Source organism: Calonectris borealis, chromosome 2 (assembly GCF_964195595.1).
Source record: "Calonectris borealis chromosome 2, bCalBor7.hap1.2, whole genome shotgun sequence".
NCBI lineage: Eukaryota > Metazoa > Chordata > Aves > Procellariiformes > Procellariidae > Calonectris > Calonectris borealis.
This window is the reverse complement of record NC_134313.1, coordinates 18,587,678-18,610,620: the sequence shown is the minus strand read 5'-3', so window position 1 is coordinate 18,610,620 and position 22,943 is coordinate 18,587,678. Positions and strand designations below refer to the sequence as shown.

The 22,943-nt window shown below is 35.2% G+C and overlaps 1 protein-coding gene across 3 annotated transcripts in view; it reads right to left on the bottom strand.

The window, feature by feature from the left end:
* Positions 1-22,943, bottom strand: part of CSMD3 (CUB and Sushi multiple domains 3) — a 796,263-nt gene that overhangs the window by 311,910 nt on the left and 461,410 nt on the right. For all 3 annotated transcript variants that reach the window (XM_075141259.1, XM_075141260.1, XM_075141261.1), the window contains 3 exons: positions 16,938-17,076; positions 12,257-12,444; positions 9,288-9,476 (listed from right to left, as the gene is read on the bottom strand). In XM_075141259.1, the coding sequence (XP_074997360.1) occupies positions 9,288-9,476; positions 12,257-12,444; positions 16,938-17,076 (516 nt within the window). The remainder of the gene's footprint in view (positions 1-9,287; positions 9,477-12,256; positions 12,445-16,937; positions 17,077-22,943) is intronic.

The following is a 22,943-nucleotide window of genomic DNA, read 5'->3' as shown; positions in this document are numbered from 1 at the left end:
CAGCAGCAGCTACCAACATAGCACTCAACATTATGGATCGTAAAGTTGGGAGAAGTTTGGCCTTTCAATGTATGAACAGTGCTCAAACAACATCTTCATACTTCTTCAGGTGAAAGGTGTCATAATTTGTTACATCATCCATTTATTCTACTATATCTTGCTATTTATTCTACTTATGACAATTTCTGCTACACATTAATGGGGTGAATCATGAAAGTTATACCTACCTTTCCTTTTGCTATTAATGCTATTTATTTGAGAATGAATTTGTTGACCAGTCATGATTTTCTGCTTGTAGAAATACATTCAAAACTGAGTAGAGGACAAGCCATACAGTGATTCGAGAGAATATCCAGAATGTACCTTCTATCTTACCCTGTATCTAAGCAGTCATTCGTCTTAAGGAAATATATACATTTTTCAGACATTTCAGTAGCACTGTGGAATGTTTTCATAAAGGTTAATAATTTTTCATAATGAGGTTACTGCATTGTATGCCATCACTACCTTTAGGGCACTGAATAAAAAGAAGTATACATTTAATTACAGTTTTCTCATAAAGCAGATACGGACTTCATCCTATATCCTAGGATGAAGATCACCCTATTTTGCCTAGCTAAATTTGTTTGACTGTTCTAACTAACCACATTTCTGTTTTAAACATGTATCTTTGTCTGGGTAGCCTCATGATTTCCTTATGTGTGCTATTTCTCTTGCCAACTTTCTAGCCTTTTTGGCCTAGTTGTAAGCTGGAAATTTGCAGATCCAGTACCATAGGCTGAAATAGGACATTCTAGGACCACAACTGCCTGATCTCATAATTGTTGCCACAGGGGACAATAACCTCCCAGCATACTAATTTTCCTCCTCACTTCTCTGATGAAGAGACAATGAAGGTAACCACTGTCCACTTATCACCCGATCTTGTTATATTTACACATTACTAAAACAGAATCAGGTCTATGACAGCATGTTATTGGAGCTTCTGATGGTAACTACCTACTTTGTCCATACCTTAGGTCAGCCCTATTAAATAAGAAAATGTAGTCAGTTTTTATAATCATGGGAAACAGCCCGAACAAATAATGTATTTTACAGTGGGTGTTTGGAAAACCTGTCAGGAATGCAAATGGTGACAAAACATCTATGGCAGGCCATCAGGCAGTCAGTGTAACTCTATGAAGGTTAGCAGATGGCAAAAAAAGGCATCAAGGGGCCAACATTTTACAAAACAAAGCCAAGTTGACGGATCTGCAATATGAAACGTGCAGTGGTCCTGATAAGATGGCAAACAGCGCAAGCATATAATATCACTCCTAGTATCTGACTCTTTTCAGAGTGCAAAGGAAAACAGAAACACATGAAAATAAAAACAGCAAAAGATAAACTCCACACATTTTTCCAGATTCCACAGGAACCTTTCTTTCACTTTATCTGGTTATACAGAGATGGAGGCTAGGACAGACTAAAACTAGAATGAATACATAAGCAAATAACTGAAGCACTAGCTTGGTGTTCTAATGTGGAAAATGGAATATTGTGTTGCTAACACACTAATTAATAATTCCTTTGTTATGCAAGTGGAGAAGCTGAATCAAGACATGCCTATTTTTTTCCCCTCCATTACTATGTTTTCAGAATAGTGAGAAACAAAATAACAAAAAATAAAGAGAATAAAAAATAAAAAGAACAAAAAATGAAGAGAACACAATATAGAAGTGACTGTATGAAATACAGATAGGTGCCTGGATGTATAGTATAAAGTACCTCTACAGCACTGTGGTGATCAGAAATTATGTGACAACTTAAGAAGCGAGTTTTGCATAACTGTGAATAAAGACTAAAATTTAATAGTGGAGTTCAGTGGCTAAGCCAGTTGTTTAGGTGAAATAAATTCTTACAGTGTTGGGTTGATTACTTGCACTTTTTATCGTAAATGAACATAACTACATGCGTTTTGCTCAGTAGCATCATCACTTATAAGGAAGAGCGACAGCAAGCAAGCCTAGCTTAGAAAATGGCCCTATATAGTTTGAAAATAATTTTTGGCCCAAACAATTTTAGAACCTTTTTTCAGACTACTTGTAAGTGTCTCAGTGGGAGACAGGCAGGCCATGCTTCATCCCTGAAATACATGAATAGTTGTAATGAAAGCACTTGACATTCATAAAATTATCAAGTTCCATTTCAGGCCATACTTCATGCTACTATAAAACTGTTCTGGAAAATCAAACTTCCAATACTAGAAATAGTCTCATAGTTTCTAGCCTAAATTTACTCACATCATCCATTTTTACCCATTTGTTCTGTTAAACTGTCATTATGTTCTTTTCCCTCTTGGGTACTCACTTTGGAAGGCTGGCAAAGCACATTAGTATCTCTGACTTTGGATGAGTTAAATGAGACAGGTTTTCTTAATATAATTCTGTAAGATAAATTTTCCACCTCTATGACCACTGCATTACCAATTGCAAGTACTTACCTGTCTGTCTTGTCACAGTAGCTATGCTATACAAACATATTGCTAGGACACTTCACATTAGATTGTGACAGCAACTAATAAGCAAGGAAGGTGACATTTTTGTTCATAGATGTTTTTTTCCATTTTTTACACGTCCTCTGTTCTATTTTCTTTTGCATTTATATTTTACTGCAGAAGTCAGTCTCTGTATAATCTCTTCCTGCAGAAGTGATTCTTCTCCAGCCTGTATAGCTAGCTAGCTTAACACTTGTTCACAGAAAAGCCTCTTACCTCTTTAATTTTGCTTTTTATACCATGAAATAAAACTCAACAACCATTAACCATGTTCTCTGTCATCCAAGGTCTTTCAATAAGGTTTACTACCTATTTAAAACTAATTTATTTTGATGTGACACAAGTCAGTCTCAGAGTTATGAAGGGTAAAGCAATAATATGAAGTTATCAAGAAAACTGGATGTGAGAAGAAGGGAGTCACCATATCCAAGAAGGATAGGAAACTATCAAGAGAATGTATTTGTTATTTTAGTAAGGCAAGAGAAAATAATACACATATATATAAATACACGTATCCATGTATTTCTACATATGGTGTTCACTAGCAATGCAGTAAAAAAAAAGCCGTATCGTTGTCTCTTTTTAGCCTGACTGAAGATGGTGATATCTGGGAAATTAACAATGTTTTCCACATTTTCAAATTACATCACTACCATTTTGATATATAAAGATTTTTCAAACGACTAGCCATAGGACACCAACCACAACTCAGAAACTAACATACAATAATGTGTCTCAATTTTCTCGAAAAAGAGAAAATACACATAAGAAGAACAGAAGCCTTCAGAAAAAAAATGTCTTTTTTTAGTAAGGTCAGCTTGCTGCAAGTACAAATAATTGAAAACTATTTGTTTTCAAAGGTGATGCAAAGAGAAAACATGCATTTATAATTGATTAGCAATAATGATTTGTTTTACAAAGTTTACAAAAGTTTCAAGCATCATCGAGAAATACTAATAACATATGCTAGTTCAGAAAGAACCACAGAGTGAAAAGAAGATAAACCTATTTATACATAGATGTGTTTGTGTATATATAAATCTAAATACAAGTATATATGTGCATATGTTGCACATATATACAGAGGTCCCATTACATTCATTTGCTTAATTTACTCTAACTTCCAACTAAATGTCTAATTCTAAGGTGATTTTCATTTACTGTGTAATTTGATAATAAAAGGGAAATATAGTTAAAAATTATTGAAACAATGAATTAGAATTTGAATCTTATATACTGTACTTCATAGATTAAGAAACTTCAGCATCCGTCTTCCCTAATTACAGAATATGTAATGTGTCCTAAAATGGGATGCAGTCAAGTAGTAACAATGTGGACATCAAATTATTACAATCAGCTTCCGGAAAGAAACCTTGGACTTAGAATCATAGAATCATAGAATCATAGAATCATAGAATCATTAAGGTTGGAAAAAACCTCTAAGATCATCGAGTCCAACCATCAACTCAACACCACCATACCCACTACACCATGTCCCTAAGCGCCTCATCTACACGTCTTTTAAATACTTCCAGGGATGGTGACTCCACCACTTCCCTGGGCAGCCTGTTCCAAGGCCTGACCACTCTTTCAGAAAAGAAATTTCTCCTAATGTCCAGTCTAAACCTCCCTTGGCGCAACTTGAGGCCATTTCCTCTTTTCCCATCGCTAGTTACTTGGGAGAAGAGACCAACACCCACCTCGTTACAACCTCCTTTCAGGTAGTTGTAGAGCGCAATGAGGTCTCCCCTCAGCCTCCTCTTCTCCAGACTAAACAACCCCAGTTCCCTCAGCCGCTCCTCATAAGACTTGTGCTCCAGGCCCTTCACCAGCTTCGTTGCCCTCCTCTGGACACGCTCCAGCACCTCACCATCTTTCTTGTAGCAAGGGGCCCAAAACTGAACACAGTATTTGAGGTGCAGCCTCACTAGTGCCGAGTACAGGGGCACGATCACCTCCCTACTCCTGCTGGCCACACTAGTTCTGATACAGGCCAGGATGCCATTGGCTTCTTGGCCACCTGGGCACACTGCCGCTCATGTTCAGCCGGCTGTCAACCAGCACCCCCAGGTCCTTTTCCTCTGGGCAGCTTTCCAGCCATTCTTCCCCAAGCCTGTAGCGTTGCCTGGGGTTGTTGTGGCCGAAGTGTTCCTCATGGTACCGCAAAAGTCGTGTTTGCTAATTCATTTGGACATCTAGGTGTTTTCAATATAAACATTAAATGTTTTCCATCTTGCTTGAACATTTTTCTTGCTATTTATTAATTTTCTTAAGTAAATGAAGATCAAGTGGAATGACAATATTTATTCTTAATTCAAATAATGAATAAGAATTATAAGTATTAACATTCAATTTCATGTTATGATGAAGGAAATAAAAACCACTTTACACTCTTAATTAGGTATCTTTTACATTAATTTTCCTGTCATTTTTAATTGGATTAATGAAATACTTCATATATTGGATAGAATAGGTTTTCTCACATATATTCAAAGCTTAAAAGCAAAATTCTATTATAATATTCATATAGAAAGGACATGATAAGACGAAATTTTGTCTTATTTGTTAAGTGCTGGGAGGAGGTTACAGTCAAGAAATTCAGGGATGTCCAGATAGATAGGTACCCAGTGAATCATATGTAGATGTTAGATAGGAATGGTGTAAATGTAATACAAGTAATATTTTCTAAGCAAAGCTCAAAGCCATCTATTTTCTCTCTCTTAAGAACGACTATTTTCTGAAGGCCTGTACATATTCTCATTTGAAAAGAATGCTTGTTATTTATTTGGATGTTTTTTTCCTAGGTAATGTGTCCCATGTTATTGGTATACAAACCAAACCGCATCTTCAGATGAACTATTTCAAAATAAATAAATGCACACAGTAATATCGATCGTTTTTTTCTGGTCTGTGTGTATAAAAAAGCTGTTTACCCATGAACCAAAGAAGGGAAAGAAACCAGCAAAAGTCTAGGCTTTGCTTAGTGCCACCACTTTTGAAAAGAAATAAAAAAGTATTTTGCCAAGACAGCTATCCAGAAATTGGTCATACTTAACAACATTAAAGTTAAAAATTAACAGTATCTTCGTAACAGTCTACAGACTAATTCATCTTTTGAAAAGAGACTGATGGTTTGATAAAGATCATAGGTTTTACTGTTTCTTTGAAGAAGCCTTAATTTTATGGTTGTATAACTTATTTTAACATAGTGGAGTTGCTGTTTTGAAAATTGTAAAGCAATTCAAGTACTGTATAAATTCAAGTAGCTTTCAGAGTGAAAGAATGAGAGGTAATGGATGTAACTGGAAGATAGGAAGTTCTCAGTAGATGTTAAAAATATCTACTGTGTGGTCAAACAATGGCACAGGTTGCTCAGAGAAGAAATGGAATCTCCCCCCTTGGAGATAAAATTCAGTTGTGTAGGACCCTGTGCAACCTGATGTAACATCCAGATTGGACCCATGTTTTGGGGTATGGGTTTGGATGAGATGACATTCTGAGATGCCTTTCAGCTATAACTGTTCCATGATTCTGAAAATATTTTCCTTAAATATTTATCCTTAAAGAGCAGAAATAGATTCTACTATCCTCAAAGGTCAGAGAGCTCTAAAATATTTTTTTTTAGAAATGCTTTGGTATACTTCTGTATATATAAAACTGTGTTTGTGTGTGTATGTATATATGTGTTTGTGTGTGTATGTATATACACACACACAGAGGATACTTATGTGCACTGAGGAACAGTGTGCACGCCTTATCTATATAGATACACATAAAAATCAAAACTAAGGAAATTACCTATTAAATCCTTCATGCATATCGATTATTCAAATATGAATGAATTACACAGACTGTCATAATCACCCCCTCAGGCCAGTCTTTAGGGAAGGAAACGGTTTGCTTGTTCATTTTTAAATCATCATTCTCAGCATTGTCTAAATGTTCCTGTAGATAATGAAGTGTGACTTCCCTGACAAGCTTTTTCTGATGTTTATCTGTGTAACATCCAAACACCTCATGAAAAAATTAGTTTACGCTCCTTCAAAGAATAGAATTGCAGTCAACACCATCTTCTACTTTGAGGAAGAACTGGTTCCAAGAAGTCTGTATTTTTTCCTTTTCTACACCCTTCTCCTCCTCCAAAACACTTACACGCATGAGTTGTCATGATCTGTCTGCACAATTATCATGGTCTGTCTGCATATCACTACATGATGTAATTATCAAAGAGATGCAATATCAAAAAGAACAATCAAGAAAGAACTCTGCTCCTCAGAAACTGTCAGAGTAATATATTGAATGAGCAGGAACAGTGACCAATGTGTTTATTAGTGGCACAATTAATACAAACCCATACTCGCAGTTTATGCAAAGAACAGCCCATTTAGCAAATGCCCTTTTTTCCCTGGGGGTGCAAGGACTCTGGATCCTGTTTAAAAACTTCCCACCAGAGAAGAAATTCAACAAGGAAATTAAAATTAGTTCAACCATGAATTGATTAAATTTACTAGAATAAATGTACTCAATCCTGCCTTTAGAGCGTATTTATTCAATGGACAATTGCCACTCAGCAATATGCTCTGGAGAAAAAAAAAATCTCATTTACTTAATGAATTGCATGTTAATTCAGCATCTTGATGAAGAAATTTATCACAATATGTAAGTTTATTTCACAGCAGAGCACAGTATTCATAGGGAGTGTGTTAATACTGTTTGTTTTAGATGGTTACCATCTAGTGACTATCACCATAAGAAAACACATCTTATGTTTATGGCCTATTCAGCAAAATATAGTCTCCTTGACTGTGAGCCATGGGGACCCTGCAACTCTTCCTTCCAAGAATCTGACTGAGAAGCAGAATAATCGTTTAGCAAATGGGCTTGCTGAACTACAGAGTGCCATTTTCAGGTGTCGTGGTTTAACCCCAGTTAGCAAACAAGCACAAACAGCTGCTTGCTCACCCTTCCCCCCCTCAGTGGGATGGGGAAGAGAATCTGAAGAGCTAAAGTAAGAAAACTCATGGGTTGAGATACGAATAGTTTAATAATTGAAATAAAATATTATAATAATAGTAATAATAATAATTAATAATAGTAATAATGATGATGATGATGATGATGATGTAATGAAAAGGAAAAACAACGAGAAAGAGAGAGAGAAAGAGGAACAAAACGCAGGAAAAAACAAGGGATGCAACTGTTCACCACCTGCCAACCAACACCCAGCCAGTCCCCGAGCAGCAATTATTGCCCCCCTGACCAACTCCCCCTAGTTTATATATGAGCATGATGTCATATGGTATGGTATACCCCGTTGGCCAGTTTGGGTCAGCTCTCCTGGCTATGCTCCCTCCCAGCTTCTTGTGCACCTCCTCCCTGGCAGAGCATGGGAAGCTGAAAAGTCCTTCATGATGTAAGCACTACTTAGCAACAACTAAAACATCACTGTGTTCTCAACAGTATTCTCATCCTAAATCCAAAACATAGCACTATACCAGCTACTAGGAAGAAAATTAACTCTATCTCAGCCAAAACCAGGACATCAGGAAAGTGATTATTCACGCCCCTTTCTACCACCACAAATTTTGATTATCATCATATACCAACATGTTCAACCTACTGAAATATAAAACCCAAAGGATTTGCTAACTAAATAAGTTGAAGGCCAAGAAAACCCCTACCATTTTTTAAAGAAAGAAATACAGTGAAAATGAATATATTTCCATATGGCAAATCACACATGATTCAGTGACTGTTTTCGTTAGTCTTCATTCAAATTCAGCTTTTTCTTTCTGAGTGTCCTGAGACACTAAGAACTATTTTAGAAAAATATACTATCATGTGGATTATGTAGCTCATAAAAGTTCAGTAAATTTTTTTTGTTAAATACTCCTTTAGAATTAAGTGGGTACATTATTCCTGATAACATTTTTATCATCAGAAAAGTGTGTACCATGCTTAAAGGAAAAAAAAATATTTTGAGAAGAAAACATCTCAAATATACAACTTAATAAACATTACAATATACTTTCTTAATATTAAATATAATTGATATCACCTTAAATTTTCACTGGGAAAATTGATTAAAATGATCAATTCGAATAACAAGAAATGACTGAAACTATTAGATAATTTTTCAAGCAGATTGTTTTAATGATATGGTGGAAATTCCAAAATGTATGACATGTTACTCGATACCATTTCTGTGTGGTTTAACAATCATATGCTTAATCATCAGGTATAATGTGGCCCTAATCAATTGCTACAGTGATTGAAGGGTGTCAGGTTCTGTTAACAATCTAGGAACATAGCGATCAACACAAAATGGGAGAAAATGCAGGTTTTGAGTCAGGTATAAATAAACCGCATCTCATGTTTCGTATGTCAGCACACCTGTGTCCATAGATGTATACCCAAACACAAACATTTCTAGTTGTAGTAAGTGCTTTACAAGCAGATATACATTAACCTTGCATTGCCTAATTGGCAATCAGTTAGCTCACAGTAACATATATTCAGATAGACATATCTTCAGTACTCTGCCAATTTAAGGAATTATATCTTATTCTTTACTTTTATTACTAAATATCTCATCACACAGAGATATATAGCATTTATTTCCTCTAACTATTCTTTTTTTCCTAAAAATAGATGTTTTACAAGCTCCAACATTTAACTCATTTTACCTAGTAATAGTTTGGCAAAATGTGTATATTTTAAGATACTCTGTATTTTATCCATTCATCCTTACCATCACAAGTTGGGAGTGGATGACTCCACCAGTGGTTTTTTTCACATAGCAAAGGCTCCTCATGACTCAGCCTATAACCTGGATCACAACTAAATGAGACAGTGGAGCCTATAGAGAAGTCATGTCCATAGCGACGTCCATGCACTGGTATGCCAGGATCCAAGCAAGAATAAGTATTAACAGTTACGCCTAGATTTAAAAAAAAAAAAAAAAAAAAAAAAAAAGAGAGAAGAGAGTTACATAAACAACCTATAGATATATTTTTTAATTAATTAAAGTAATTCACTGTGCTGTGAGTGGGGGTGAAGGCTTCATTATCACACATTTTCAGTGAATTATCCTTGCACTATGTTTCTCTGTGTTACCATTATAAGATGTTATGGATAATGAATTGCATCCTGCTACTGTTGCAGAGAAAAACATCACATAATTCACAAGACATTTAGTTTGATCCTATCTCAATAACCTTAAGTGATTCTGTCCCTGATGCTGATGTTGAAAAGCTTTGATGATTACTCAGAAGTCTGATTTCCAGCCTTTATTTTTTCCCGAACAAACTTTGTTATCCTAGCTAAAATGCTTTTTATTTCTTTTGATATTTATCCCTGAAATATTTACATAGATCAATTATTTACATAAATAATTCTCATACCTAATGTTATTTGATATGTGAGATATTGAGAAGATAAAGAACAGCAGAAAAAGGAGTAAAGAGAAGTTGATTTGATAAAGAGAATTTTAATGTGTGCTAAAAAATTAAACCTTTTAAACTATTTCCCAGTGAGAAGTTTAATTTAATCATAAAAGAATCAGGGAAAAACAAAGAAAGAAACAAAAAACTCTAGGAATATTACTGAAGTTAACAAATTAGAAGAAGTATTCAGTGTAAGATTTTTTATGGGTGTTATTCCTTTTATTCCTACACAAAAGACATAAAATATCCTTCCTTACAAAGAAAGGATTAGCATAGAAAATAAGAACATATAAAAGACTTCAGCTTTCAATAGGATATTTGAAGAGAGAAATGCTAAATAGAGGACCATTAATCAATATTATTATCCAGAAAAGAGTAATCAAATTGGGTTGTACCGGATAACATAAGACGATGAAGAATTAAACAAAAATAAAATTAATACTAGATGTCTGTGTATAAACAGAAGATGTTAAGCAGAAAAGCAACTACTGAAAATGGTTTATTTTGTGCAAAAATAGTAAAGATGCATATTTTCCATGTTTTGTGATAGTATAAATTTAACTTTCATTCTTCATTACTGTAAAGAGAACTGTGGGGTGGGAATCCATTTTAGAAAAAAGGGATTTTATAATAAAATTGAAGAATTCATTTGGAATGAAATTTCAGGTTTCCTTTCCAACTTTATTTAATTGAAACATTCTGATATAAGGATACTTGTAATAAGTGCAACTTTCCTCTTCTCGCTGTTCACTTTCCCAAAGTGTAATTTCTACCATTTAACATTATTAATTTAGCCAATCATTTTAAGAATTTAGTGGTCTCTGCTGGCAATATTAATCTAGTTTTCCTGCTGTGTAAGGATAGCTATCCTTCAAACTTCAGAATGGATAAGAACTTAACAAAATCATCACTTCTTCACTGGGGGTGCTGGTTGACAGCCGGCTGAACATGAGCCGGCAGTGTGCTCAGGTGGCCCAGAAGGCCAACAGCATCCTGGCCTGTATTAGGAATAGTGTGGCCAGCAGGAGTAAGGAGGTGATCGTGCCCCTGTACTCGGCCCTGGTGAGGCCGCACCTCGAATCCTGTGTTCAGTTTTGGCCCCCTCACTACAAGAAGGACATGGAGGTGCTGGAGCGTGTCCAGAGGAGGGCAACGAAGCCGGTGAAGGGCCTGGAGCACAAGCCTTATGAGGAGCGGCTGAGGGAACTAGGACTGTTTAGCCTGGAGAAGAGGAGGCTGAGGGGAGACCTCATCGCGCTCTACAACTACCTGAAAGGAGGTTGTAGCGAGGTGGGTGTTGGTCTCTTCTGCCAAGTAACTAGTGATAGGATGAGAGGAAATGGCCTCAAGTTGTGCCAAGGGAGGTTTAGATTGGACATTAGGAGAAATTTCTTGACTGAAAGAGTGGTCAGGCCTTGGAACAGGCTGCCCAGGGAAGTGGTGGAGTCACCATCCCTGGAGGTATTTAAAAGACATGTAGATGAGGCCCTTAGGGACATGGCTTAGTGGACATGGTGTGTTGGGTTGATGGTTGGACACGATAATCTTAGAGGTCTTTTCCAACCTTAATGATTCTATGATTCTATGATTTACAATGTAGAAGATGATACAAATGGAAGTATGTGGGTGAAGGGTAGGATAGTAAAGAATTTTGGAATAATAATAGATTTTTTGTGATAAACAGCCAGAACTTGACATTCACTGGAGTTCAAATCAGCCCAATTTTTTTCTGGCAAAGTCAGATATATTCAAATTTAATTGAATTTAATATACTTATTATTAGTGATCAGGAAGAGTGAAAATGGCCAAAAATAATGTAAAAAAATAAGAACATCTGAAAATTGCTTGGTGGTAGTTCCAACAAGTAGAAGTATGAAACAGAAATGGATAGATAACAATGTGCTCATGATCTTTACTAAACAAATTAGACAGTGATTACAGAAAAATATTATTTCACATGGCATTGCATTTTACACACACAAAAATGCATTGAATAAAAGATAAGAATAACAAGACATAAAAACAACATGCAGAAGAAAGACATTTACTTCCCATTCTCATCTTCTGAATCTTAAAGCACAGAGCAGTACAGCAATAACATTAAATTGCAGCTGAAATTACTGGTCATTCCTTTTGCAGTTTAACATCACAAAATCTTTATCAGTTTGAGAAATAACAGGAATTTACCAAAGACAACACCTGTGTACCTTTATATATTTATGACTAGGATAAGCATTGATGGGGAAATCAAATAATATAATTCTGAATGACTTACTTTCATAGTGAATCTTGAATCCATTGTTAGAACGACTGTTGTCAGTTATAAAGAGAAGATAAATGAAATTGCTACTGCTAAACAGGAATTGTGGGACCTGTGTACCATTGTAAGATCCCAGAAGCGGAGATAATAAATTTGGTCCATCATGAACTTCCAAAACATCATAATTTAGTTCTGTCTGAAATCTGGAATTGAGGAAACACACAGAGGCACAAATGTAAGAAGCAGTTAAAACAAATTCAATAAACCCATACAAAGTAAGCCATATTTTAAATCTATGCTCCTTTCCTGATCATATTCTTTTAATTATTTCTCCACGTATCTATTTTACAATATCAATATAATAGTATTAATTATCCTATATAATTAACACAATAATCAAATTTCAGGTTAGTGCCTTAGTAAGATGAGAAATAAGTTTAAACTCCTTGAGCTGGTTTGTATTGCAGGAAACAAAAGCCAGAAACACATAGTTTGTTAGCAAAAATTAATATTACTTGCATATACTATCTTATAGTACAAAATTATTTTTCTTTTTGGAAAAATTAAATAAATTATATAGAGGATATGTTGATGCATTCTTTTATAAATAATCTATAAACAGGGATAGGATTACTTCAGTCCGCTCTGAGACTCCAGTGGCTTTGTGCCAGTTGAGGCTCAGTGCAAAGTAGTGGCAGAAGTTATGGCAAAAAAAAATTTTAAATCCTGTTTAGAAAGCGCTATAAAGCAAAATGCCTGTTTAGAGACAGCATGTGTGCTGTCTCTGTCAAGGAAAAGCTGAGTGTGACAGTGCTACTAGACATCTCCTTGCTTGTTTTGTTTTAAATGGTATCAGCAATCCCAAACACCTGTTTGGTACTTTCACAATGATTTCTCTCTTTCTTGCTATGACAGACCTTATATCAATCATACTGCTTTAATGGACTCTCTGATGGATTATTGAAAAAACCTTTCAGAATTAAAAATAAACAATTAACAGCAGGATCCTACACGGACCCTTCAGATATTCCTAATTCTCTCTCTGATTCACTTAGATGCCTAATTCAGCTTTGTGAAATCCATTCAAGGAACTGCATGACTAATACCAATGTACTGAAGAACTCTATATTTCAGTATTAATGTCCCATGAGTCTGAGCATAAAGATCTAAAGGAGTCTGGTGAAAGATGAGAAGCCAAATTAAACATCCAAAATGTGTTTTCTTTTATCCATGTAATAACATAGAAAAAAGCACAGAAATAAAGTAATAAGGAGTTATGGAAATGAAGCAGGTAAGCCTACAAGCAGGAGAACTGAAAATTTCTTTTTTTGCTAGTTCCCACAAGAACTCACAACGATATGTTGCTAAAAAGCTACTAGGCAATAGCTTGCTTTTTCCTGTACTTCTTTTTCCCACTAATCTGTACAAAACAGAAGCAATCTTGGAAGTAGGGATTTATAGTAAACTGAATAAAAAATACTTTGTGCTCATGTAAGACCACTCCAATGTTCTTTCCTATTTAACTAGTCACTATCCTTTAATTAACCGGGATGGCTTCATTACTATGTGAGGTATACTCTGTGTAGGACTCACAAAAATTCACTGAAGCAGATAGGAGTGAAACAAACTTTAATACAGAAGGTGACACACACTTTTTTTACCTTATTTGAACAGAGAAAGCTGCTTTAATATTTACAACATGCATCTTTTTGTTTCTAAGAGACACCCTATCAACACAATGCAGTGTCAGGATATGCGTAGAATATCCTGCTGCACAGTGTATACTTATTAGTTAAATGTGGCTAGTACTCCAATCAGTAGTTTGCTGATTAACATCCCTAGTATTTAAATACTCATAATTAGGCTTCATGATAAACACTTCATTACAATGAAGAATGGCACTCGCATTTCTCACTTCTATCATTTCAATTCAGCCTAAAAAGCTACTGATTTATAACAAAAATCCAACAGATAATCTATCGTAGCTGTGCCTGTACAACAGAGCACAATCACAAAACAAAATATGAAATGGTTATTATGAAACCTCTGAAAGCACAAAAATTAATACTTATTACTATTCACTTTGTCTGTAGATCTCTTTCTTTTCTCCTATGTCTCTGACTCCATGGCACAGGAACACTTCAGCATACAGTCATAGAATGCTGTACCTCGTACATATGCAATGTCATAGGAGAGAAGCCATAGGAAGATAGGAAGATGGGAGATTAAAAGGAAATAAACTACTGTGCAAGTGATAAACTGATGTAATGTTAAGGTGTCACTCTGCAGGACGTGTATTAGTAAGAACAGTTCCCTTCCTCTTAAAAAATCCCAAAAGAAAGGATGTAGATTCTAAACATGTACTATACATGCTTTAGCCTGATTGAGAAACGACAAAAAAAAATCTTTCAAATAGCTACACATATTGTGGACGTCTTAGTATTTGCACCAAGAAAGGCTAGAAAAAGTATTTCTCTTTGTTTTTTAGGACAAAGGTGAAATGTAAAGAACTGGGCAAAATATGAGTTTATTTTTTTTCAATCAAATGGGAAAGCCATTTGGCTGTAGTTTTAAATGTGTATATTTCAACAAAATTAACATTCTGTTTTAAGCAAGTCCAACTGAAGATTTGCAAGCAGAAGGAGCAGAACAAGGACAGTCAGACTAGAATGAGTCTTTCAAAAGAAGCTAATATATGAGTGTCTCAGAATGTAAATTTAAATTATGTGAAAAATAATAAAGTCTAAGTAAAAAAACTAACATTAATAGTTTACAAAATGTTTTCTTTCAGTACATTATGAAGATTTATTTCATTATTCAGTTTATATGATTTTTTTTATTTACATCCAAACATGTAATTATATATCTAAGTCCATTTGTGTGAACTTCTATAGATGTATTTTTACATGTATTCCTGCACAGAAACACATAAGCATATACAGACCTATATGTAAGTAGGGCCTCTCTGGATTCACCTTGCTGCATCTGAGCAATATGCATATCAGTCTAATTTATGGCAAGCAACAAGAGTGCCAAGAATGAGCAGCAATGGAAAAAGAAGTGTCATAATATCATAATGAGATTAGGTTATAAAGAGGATAGGAGCTCTCTCTATGATCTGAAGAGACCACATCTTATTCTTGTTGCTTTTACCTATAAGATTAATAGAGGTTGTGCAATTTTATGACAAGGCGCTAATGCATTACAAACAAAAAGTGTACATAAGAGACTATCAGATTTAATGAAACGCAGATGCAAAGGAAGAAAACCCAGTGACATAGAACTTTGCAAATAAAAAGGCAAATGCTTTTCACTTTGAAATGACTATCCACATCAAATGTTTAGTTGAAAATGAAATGCTGAATTAAAAATAAATTATTTGAAATTATATTTTTCTTTTCAAAAGCTTGAGTTAATGGAAGTTCCAAAATTTTTATTTTTCATTTTGATTTACAAGACAACGAAGAAAACGAATAATTTTCTTTTAATTTTGAACTAATATGAGTTTGATTAATTTCTGCAAGATGGAGTTATTCACTTTTCTTTTGTATTTTAATTAGCAAACATTTGGTAAAGCTGAATTTTAAGCTGATGTACAGCACTAGTGATTTTAGAAAACTAGCTTTCATTTGATGTTAAGGATGGGAAATACCTTTGAAGTGTCCATATTACCTGTCCTCTGATTGTATATAATGTCATGTGAACACTTTATTATAGTGTAAACTATAGTAGTAGAAAAAAGTTTTAAACAATCTTATCACAATGAGAAATTTTGCTAAAATTACCCTGCTGAAAACAACTTTTGAACAGTATTAAAATGAAGCTATATCTTCTGTTTTAAGTTGCGTGTGACCAAGAGTAGTCAAAATATACTGCATAAATAGCAATTGAAAAATACTTGCATGATATTTGTGCGCTAAAACTTTGAACATCAAAGGCCTTTTTTTCCTGGATCATCGTCTAACTTTATTAATATTTACAATTAAGAAGAATTTAAAACATCCTTGAATATATGTAGAACACGTAGCATTTTTTTAATTACATTTTCTGTTTTGCTTTCTCATAAAGAGCTTAAATGAAATGCTTATGTCTTGCTGCCATGAGAAATTTAAGGTCCTCAGCACATTTCAATCCTTGGAATCAGGAAGGGACCTAAGTAACAGGCAGTAATGTAGGAAAAGTGGAATGCTGCAGTAATTTGGGGAAACTGGAATTCTATCTTGAGAGCACACAGTCCTTTTACAAAAACAGATCAGCTGATTTGATAATTAAATATTCACAGTGGATAAAAATATGAATGCATTTAATTCAGTTTTCACAGTTGATTCAGATTTTCAGAGTTGAAGATTTCACAGGTTTGAGAGAAAAAAATTGCTTCATAAGTATAATTCATCATAGCAACACCGTTATGAGCAAATGAAACATGCTAATCTTTAAAAACAGACAAAATTTTTAACTGGGCCAGACAGGCTTAAATATATGCAAGAGGGTAGGAATTTCAAAAGCTTTTCAGTGCATCAAAGTAGAAATTGCACTAAAGATAAAATTTATGCTCTGAAGGCACTAAGGTGTTTTGGAAAATCTTGCTTGATAATACAATTGCTTCATTTTAGACATAGTGCAAATAAATGTTATGACAGAGCTAATAAACTCCTGCTTCTGGATAATATTAAATAAGAAAAATATTAGCCAAGACCTTTCAAATGTAATTTTGATGGAGTGTCCTGGTTCAGCTTCTATCACCCACTCACAATTCAAGGAATCTTTATAATACCCTGGCCAGCCTGGAGAGAGGATTACTCCACTGGGAGATGAAAAATGCCCACCACATGGAGCTAAAAATGAAACAAAGAGAAAGGCATAATAACACAGACGACTTATATATAATTCACAATTATCTCTTTCAATATAGGACATTATACCAAACAAATTTTAAAAATCCTGTTGCAGGAAGATGCAACAAGGCTTCGAAGCTTCAGAATTAGATGGAGACAACAGAATTAAAACATTAAAAAGATAAAATAAACTGTTCAATAAGTTCTGACAAAGCTTTTTATACTGTATTCTTACAGGTACAATCTATTTTCCTGTAATAAAGGACATACAACAAAACATAGTGTTTAAAAAGTGTCATTACTTCTGCTTTTAATTGTGAACAGAGAGATTTGAAAAACTTGCAAAAGTTTGAGTATCAAGCTAGAAACTAGTGAATTGTTATTTTAACTTTGACATGAATCCACTGTCATACCACATACATTTTGTTTGTCATGTTGGCAGTTCAAATTCCTCATTCATGAAAAAGACATACTTACCATTCTTACAAGATTAGTTGATATTTTTGAAGCATTTGGCAAATATATATTAAATACTGTAATATATACATCTGCAAGCAGAATTACTAGAAATAACATGTAGTTTTTTCTCTCAGAGATAGTGAGTAAATATAAGCTAGGAAAACTGTATTAAAACATAATTGAAACCAAAGTTGTTGGTAATCATATTTAAAGATTTTCAATGGCTTAATGATACATTAATTACAGGAATAATCTCCACAGCTGTAGGTATTACAAAGACGAAAAACATTTCTTTGATAACAATTCTTCTTAAATAGTTGAAGAGAATCTGGTAGAGAATGAGGGAAGTTTCCATTAGCTGATCAGTGTCAAGACAGTTAGTCATAGGGCAGAAGAGAGATTCTCAGAAGTAATAAACATGTTTGACTGATGCTGACTTTTGGCTATGGAGGGTACTAGTCTATCCCAAAAATGGTATAATCTCACAGGCAGGAAGAGTAAGAACCATAAGACCGATACTGCTAAAGGACACATCTTTTAGGTTTAAGTCTTGCAAAGCTCTGTGCAGGTTTTTAATTTCATGCATGAATGCAAATGCATTACATCTGATGGATCTACATGTGTATGTAAAGTCAAGTCCATGTGTCATTAGACTTTTGTAAGATCATCTTTTCCTCGGTAATATCGATCAGTGAGGAAAAGACTATGGGAGTGCTTGGCATGTTTTGTTTATGAATTTTGTTTATGAATTTTCAGTAGGAGATTGATATTCCCTAAATAGAGAAATTAATTCACAGAATTATCTTGAATTCTAGACGTCTAAGAAATGCAGTAATTCCATCACTAGAAGTATTAACATTTTTAAAATAGGTAACAAATCATAATGTCTTTCTAGCAATTTAAAATATCTAGGATATCTTATGAATTTAATGCATATTCAGTGTGGTAAACTGAACATATTGTTCAACACAAGGGTAAACATCTGCAAAAGACCATATCTGTGTATCTGTATGTGTATTATGCATATATATGAATATACTAAACATACTTATACAGACAAATATACAAAACAGAAGTCTCTTTGATCCACAGGAGGCAAGACAGAAAAGCAACTGATCTCTGAATATATTTTCCTCTAGAAGAATAAGATATATTTTCCTTGAGTTACAATGTTACATATCAAATAACTAATTTCAATTACTTATTCCTGGGACAAAATAATTTGTAAAATACTTGACTCTAAACTAAACTTTTTCACTCACTGAAGTGCTTGAAAATTGTTGTCCTTTAGTGAATCCAGCCACTTCAGTAAAAACTGTTGCAAGCAGTTGGTTTTTTAATTTTTTTTTTTTAAACTAAAATGAATTACCTAGAATTTTAAGCATAGAAGAGGGAGTTAGTAGTAATACTATAAAAAAAGCTTTTTCACAGTTGCTCTGACTTGCATGAGTGAATATTACTTGTGACCTTATGAAGAGACCTAATCAAGCTTTCTTTGATGAAAATACAAGGTGAAAAGGACCTGATAAGGTGTTAAGGCTTATCGTAACGAAAAACAAAGTTAAGAAAAATATAATAGTATAAGAGTTGATTTTCACTAGACTACCACAGCAGCATAAACATGTAAAGCCTTACTTAGTGTAACAGATAATTTAGAACCTGTGAGATGTAAGCTATATGTTATTTATTTTCTGCAACAAATATGTTTTCCATGATGGCCAACAAGCCAACATTTAAAAGAGGAAAGCGTTGCATAGAGCATACTCTTAAATTGGTGACCACAGTCTCAAATGATGAGCAGTCTACAATTTCTTAATTTTCAGGAATTGCTGACTGTTTTATGGAAAATGAAATCTGCAGAATGTATTACCTATTCAATTAAAACTTTACATTAAAACTCATTTTTCTGTCATAAATCTTTTTGATCAGACCTACTTATATGTCCTCTACGTGAGGCAAAGAAGAAAACAAGCAACATACATTTCAGTGCCTTACACATGCAGGCAGAAGCAAAAACTCATTGCTTCCCCAAAATGTCAGCCATGAAGAAGTAGGTAGCACCTTTTGTGGACAGTGCTAAATCATACAAAACAGACAGTAAAATTGAACCATTTACATCACTCTTTTTTCCATTACCATCTGTTGTGTGGTACGGATATGTACTAATGCAACCTGGATGAGAATAAAGATTTATTTGTCAAAGAGTTCTCAACAACACAGTATCAAACACTGGATATCCCTTATTCTAGACAAAGTCCTAATAAAACTACCCATTTTGCCTGTGGTATATAAATAAGAATTGAACTGGATAAGTGGTTTGTCCAGGTTCAGCTTAAGATGGTTATCAAGCAATAGCCTTATATCTCATTATATCTCCTCATTGAGGAGAAGATGATTTTCAGGGGACTCAAAACAATTCTTTACTCTTTTATAGCTATATTTCCACAAAATGTTCTGGCCATACCAATTCCACTCCTGGAGTGAGGGCACTGTGTTCTGGAAAGCAGAACTTTTTAACACTACCGAGGTGTAAAAGGTATCAATGAGCAGATTCTAAACTGCGAACGGCAGTAGAAAGTGTTAGGATTGGGTGCCTTGGTGTTGAATAAAGAGATACCAGGATTAAACTAAGGATCTTTGTGCCCTTAATCTTCTCTCTTGCACATGACATAGATATGTGCCAAGAGTGGGATTTGTTCATCTGTACAAATAATTAGAGAAGAACATGAACTTCAGTGTGTGTGCATATATATAAAAACTTTATTATACATAACAATCAAGTAGGCCACATGGTAACTTATAGATACTAGGAAAATACAATTTCTCCAATTAGAAGTATGCTTAAATACTTTGTTGGTTCTGATGAATATTAGTGTAAATACATTAGCCTATGGAACTATAAATGCATGACACAATTATTGTTATCATGAGCTTCTTTGCTTAATTGCTAATTAAGGAATTGATCAAGCCCAATTTAGATTTGGTGAGCTTCTCAGGATCTGAACCCTCAGGGACTAAACATGTTTTCTAAAGGCAAATCTTACAAGATTGTTTTTTGTCTTTTTGGTTTTTGAACATATTTGTTTTCAGTTTTATGACACTTTTCTAAACAAATTCACCAAATGACCCTGGATTTCACCAAGTCTCAAAGTTCATACACAGCTGACATAATCAAGCTGGAAATTTTCCCCTGAATTTCACTTTGTAAAGTGAAGGATGAGCTTGCTTTGTTTCTTTGCCAGGCTCACTAGACACATACACATATTTATTTACATCATAGGCATCTATATGTAGACAAAGATTTTTATTTTTGCTTAAGGTTTTCTTTTATTGTTGAATAGAGCATCTTAGTTAGTAAAGCACTGAAAGTGAGTTGTACACTCTGTATATGGATTTTGTAACTATCTGAATGCAACAATTACTTGTCATTTATTTCTAAACACAAGCAAAAACTTTAGGGCTGTTACCAAAACGCTTCAATATTCACTTCCAAAGCAAATGAGATCTGTCAGGAGACCTTCTGAAGATGATGAGAGATGAATGGATTTACAGCAGTCCTGCACAGAAGGACTTGGCAATATTGGTGAATGAAAAATTGGACATGAGCTGGCAATGAGCTTGCAGCCCAGAAAGCCAATCGTATCCTGGGCTGCGCAAAAAGAAGCATGGCCAGCAGTTTAAGGAAGGTGATTTTTCCCCTCTGTTCTGCTCTTGTGAGAGCCCACCTGGAGTAATGCATCCAGCTATGGGTTCCCCAACACAAGAAGGACATGGACCTGGTAGAGCAGGTTAGGAGGGCCACAAAAATGATCAGAGGGATGGAACACCTGTCCTATGAAGAAAGGCTGAGAGAATTGAGGTTGCTCAGCCTGGAGAAAAGCAAGCTCCGGGGAAACCTTATTAAGGCCTTTCAATATTTAAAGGAGGCTTACAAGAAAGACAGAGAGAGACTTTTTATCAAGGCCTGTAGATTCTATGAGGACATAATGTCACTGCTGCAAAGATGGAGTCATGTAAATTACTACTGCATGTAGATTTAATACAGACTTGATCCAGTTGCCAGTGAAGACAAGGGATAGCCTTAAACTGATTTCGTAACAAATTGGTCGGGACTTTGTTTACTGGGAAGCAAAAAAAAAAAGAAAAAAAAAGGATAGGAAGTTAATTCTGCTCCAGTAGTAAATTGTTTATGCATTTACCTAAACAAGCACATGATCTGGACCATGACCAGACAGCTTTTGAACATCTCCAAGGAAGGAGACTCCACAACCTCCTTGGCCAACCTATGCCAGTGCTTGGTCATGCTCACAGTAAAAAAGCATTTCCTGATGTTCAGATGGAATCCCCTGTGTTTCAGTTTGTTCCCGTTGCCTCTGGTCCTGTCACTGGACACTACTGAAAAGAGTTTGGCTCTGGCTCCGCGCTCTTTGCACCCTCCCTTCAGGTATTAATACACATTGGTAAGATCCCCCCCTGAGCCTTCTCTTTTCCAAGCTAAACAGTCCCAGCTCTCTCAGCTTTTCCTCATAGCAGAGATGCTCCAATCCCTTAATCATTTTTGCTGCCCTTTATTGGACTCTCTCCTGTATGTCCATGTCTCTCTCGTACTGGGGAGCCCAGGACTGGACAGAAACTCCAGGTGTGGCCTTACCAGTACTCAGGGTAGAGGGAAAAGATCACCTCCCTCAACCTGCTGGCAATACTTTGCCTTATGCATCCCAGGATACCATTAGCTTTCTTTGCTGCAAGGGCACATGTTTAACTTGGTGTCCACCGGGACCCCCACGGCTTTTTTTGCAAAGCTGCTTTCCAGCTGGGTGGCTCTTAGCATACAGTGGTGCATGGGGTTGTTTGTCCCCCAGTGGAGGACTTTGCACTTCCCATTGTTAAACTTCATGAGGTTCCTGTCAGCCCATTTCTCCAGCCTGTTGAGGTCCCTCTGGATGGCAGCACAACCCTCTGGACTATCAGCCACTCCTCCCAGTTTGGTATTGTGGCAAACTTGCTGAGGGTACACTCTGCCCCGTCACCAATATAACTATTTATGTATTTAATTATCAGAAAACACTTAAATTTTTTGATTACTGGTATCATATAAGTATCCATTTAGACAGAGAGCAGAAGCATCTTTGCAGGAAGAGAAAGCTGCACCATAAAGTTTCATAACACCACTGTTCCAGTGGACATTATGCATACAAGGCTACACAATGAAAATAAATGAGTTACACTGTATATCACAAAGAAGTTGGAAAGGTCTTACTGTACTGTTGACAGGCATGTGTCTCTACTAAAAATAGTGGGAAATATACAGCATTTTCCCCCAAAGACATGGCTATTTCTTAAATTTCTCTATTTTTTTCACCTAATACAGTCTGCAAAGCATTTTGGTTGCTCATTTTGACAAAGCA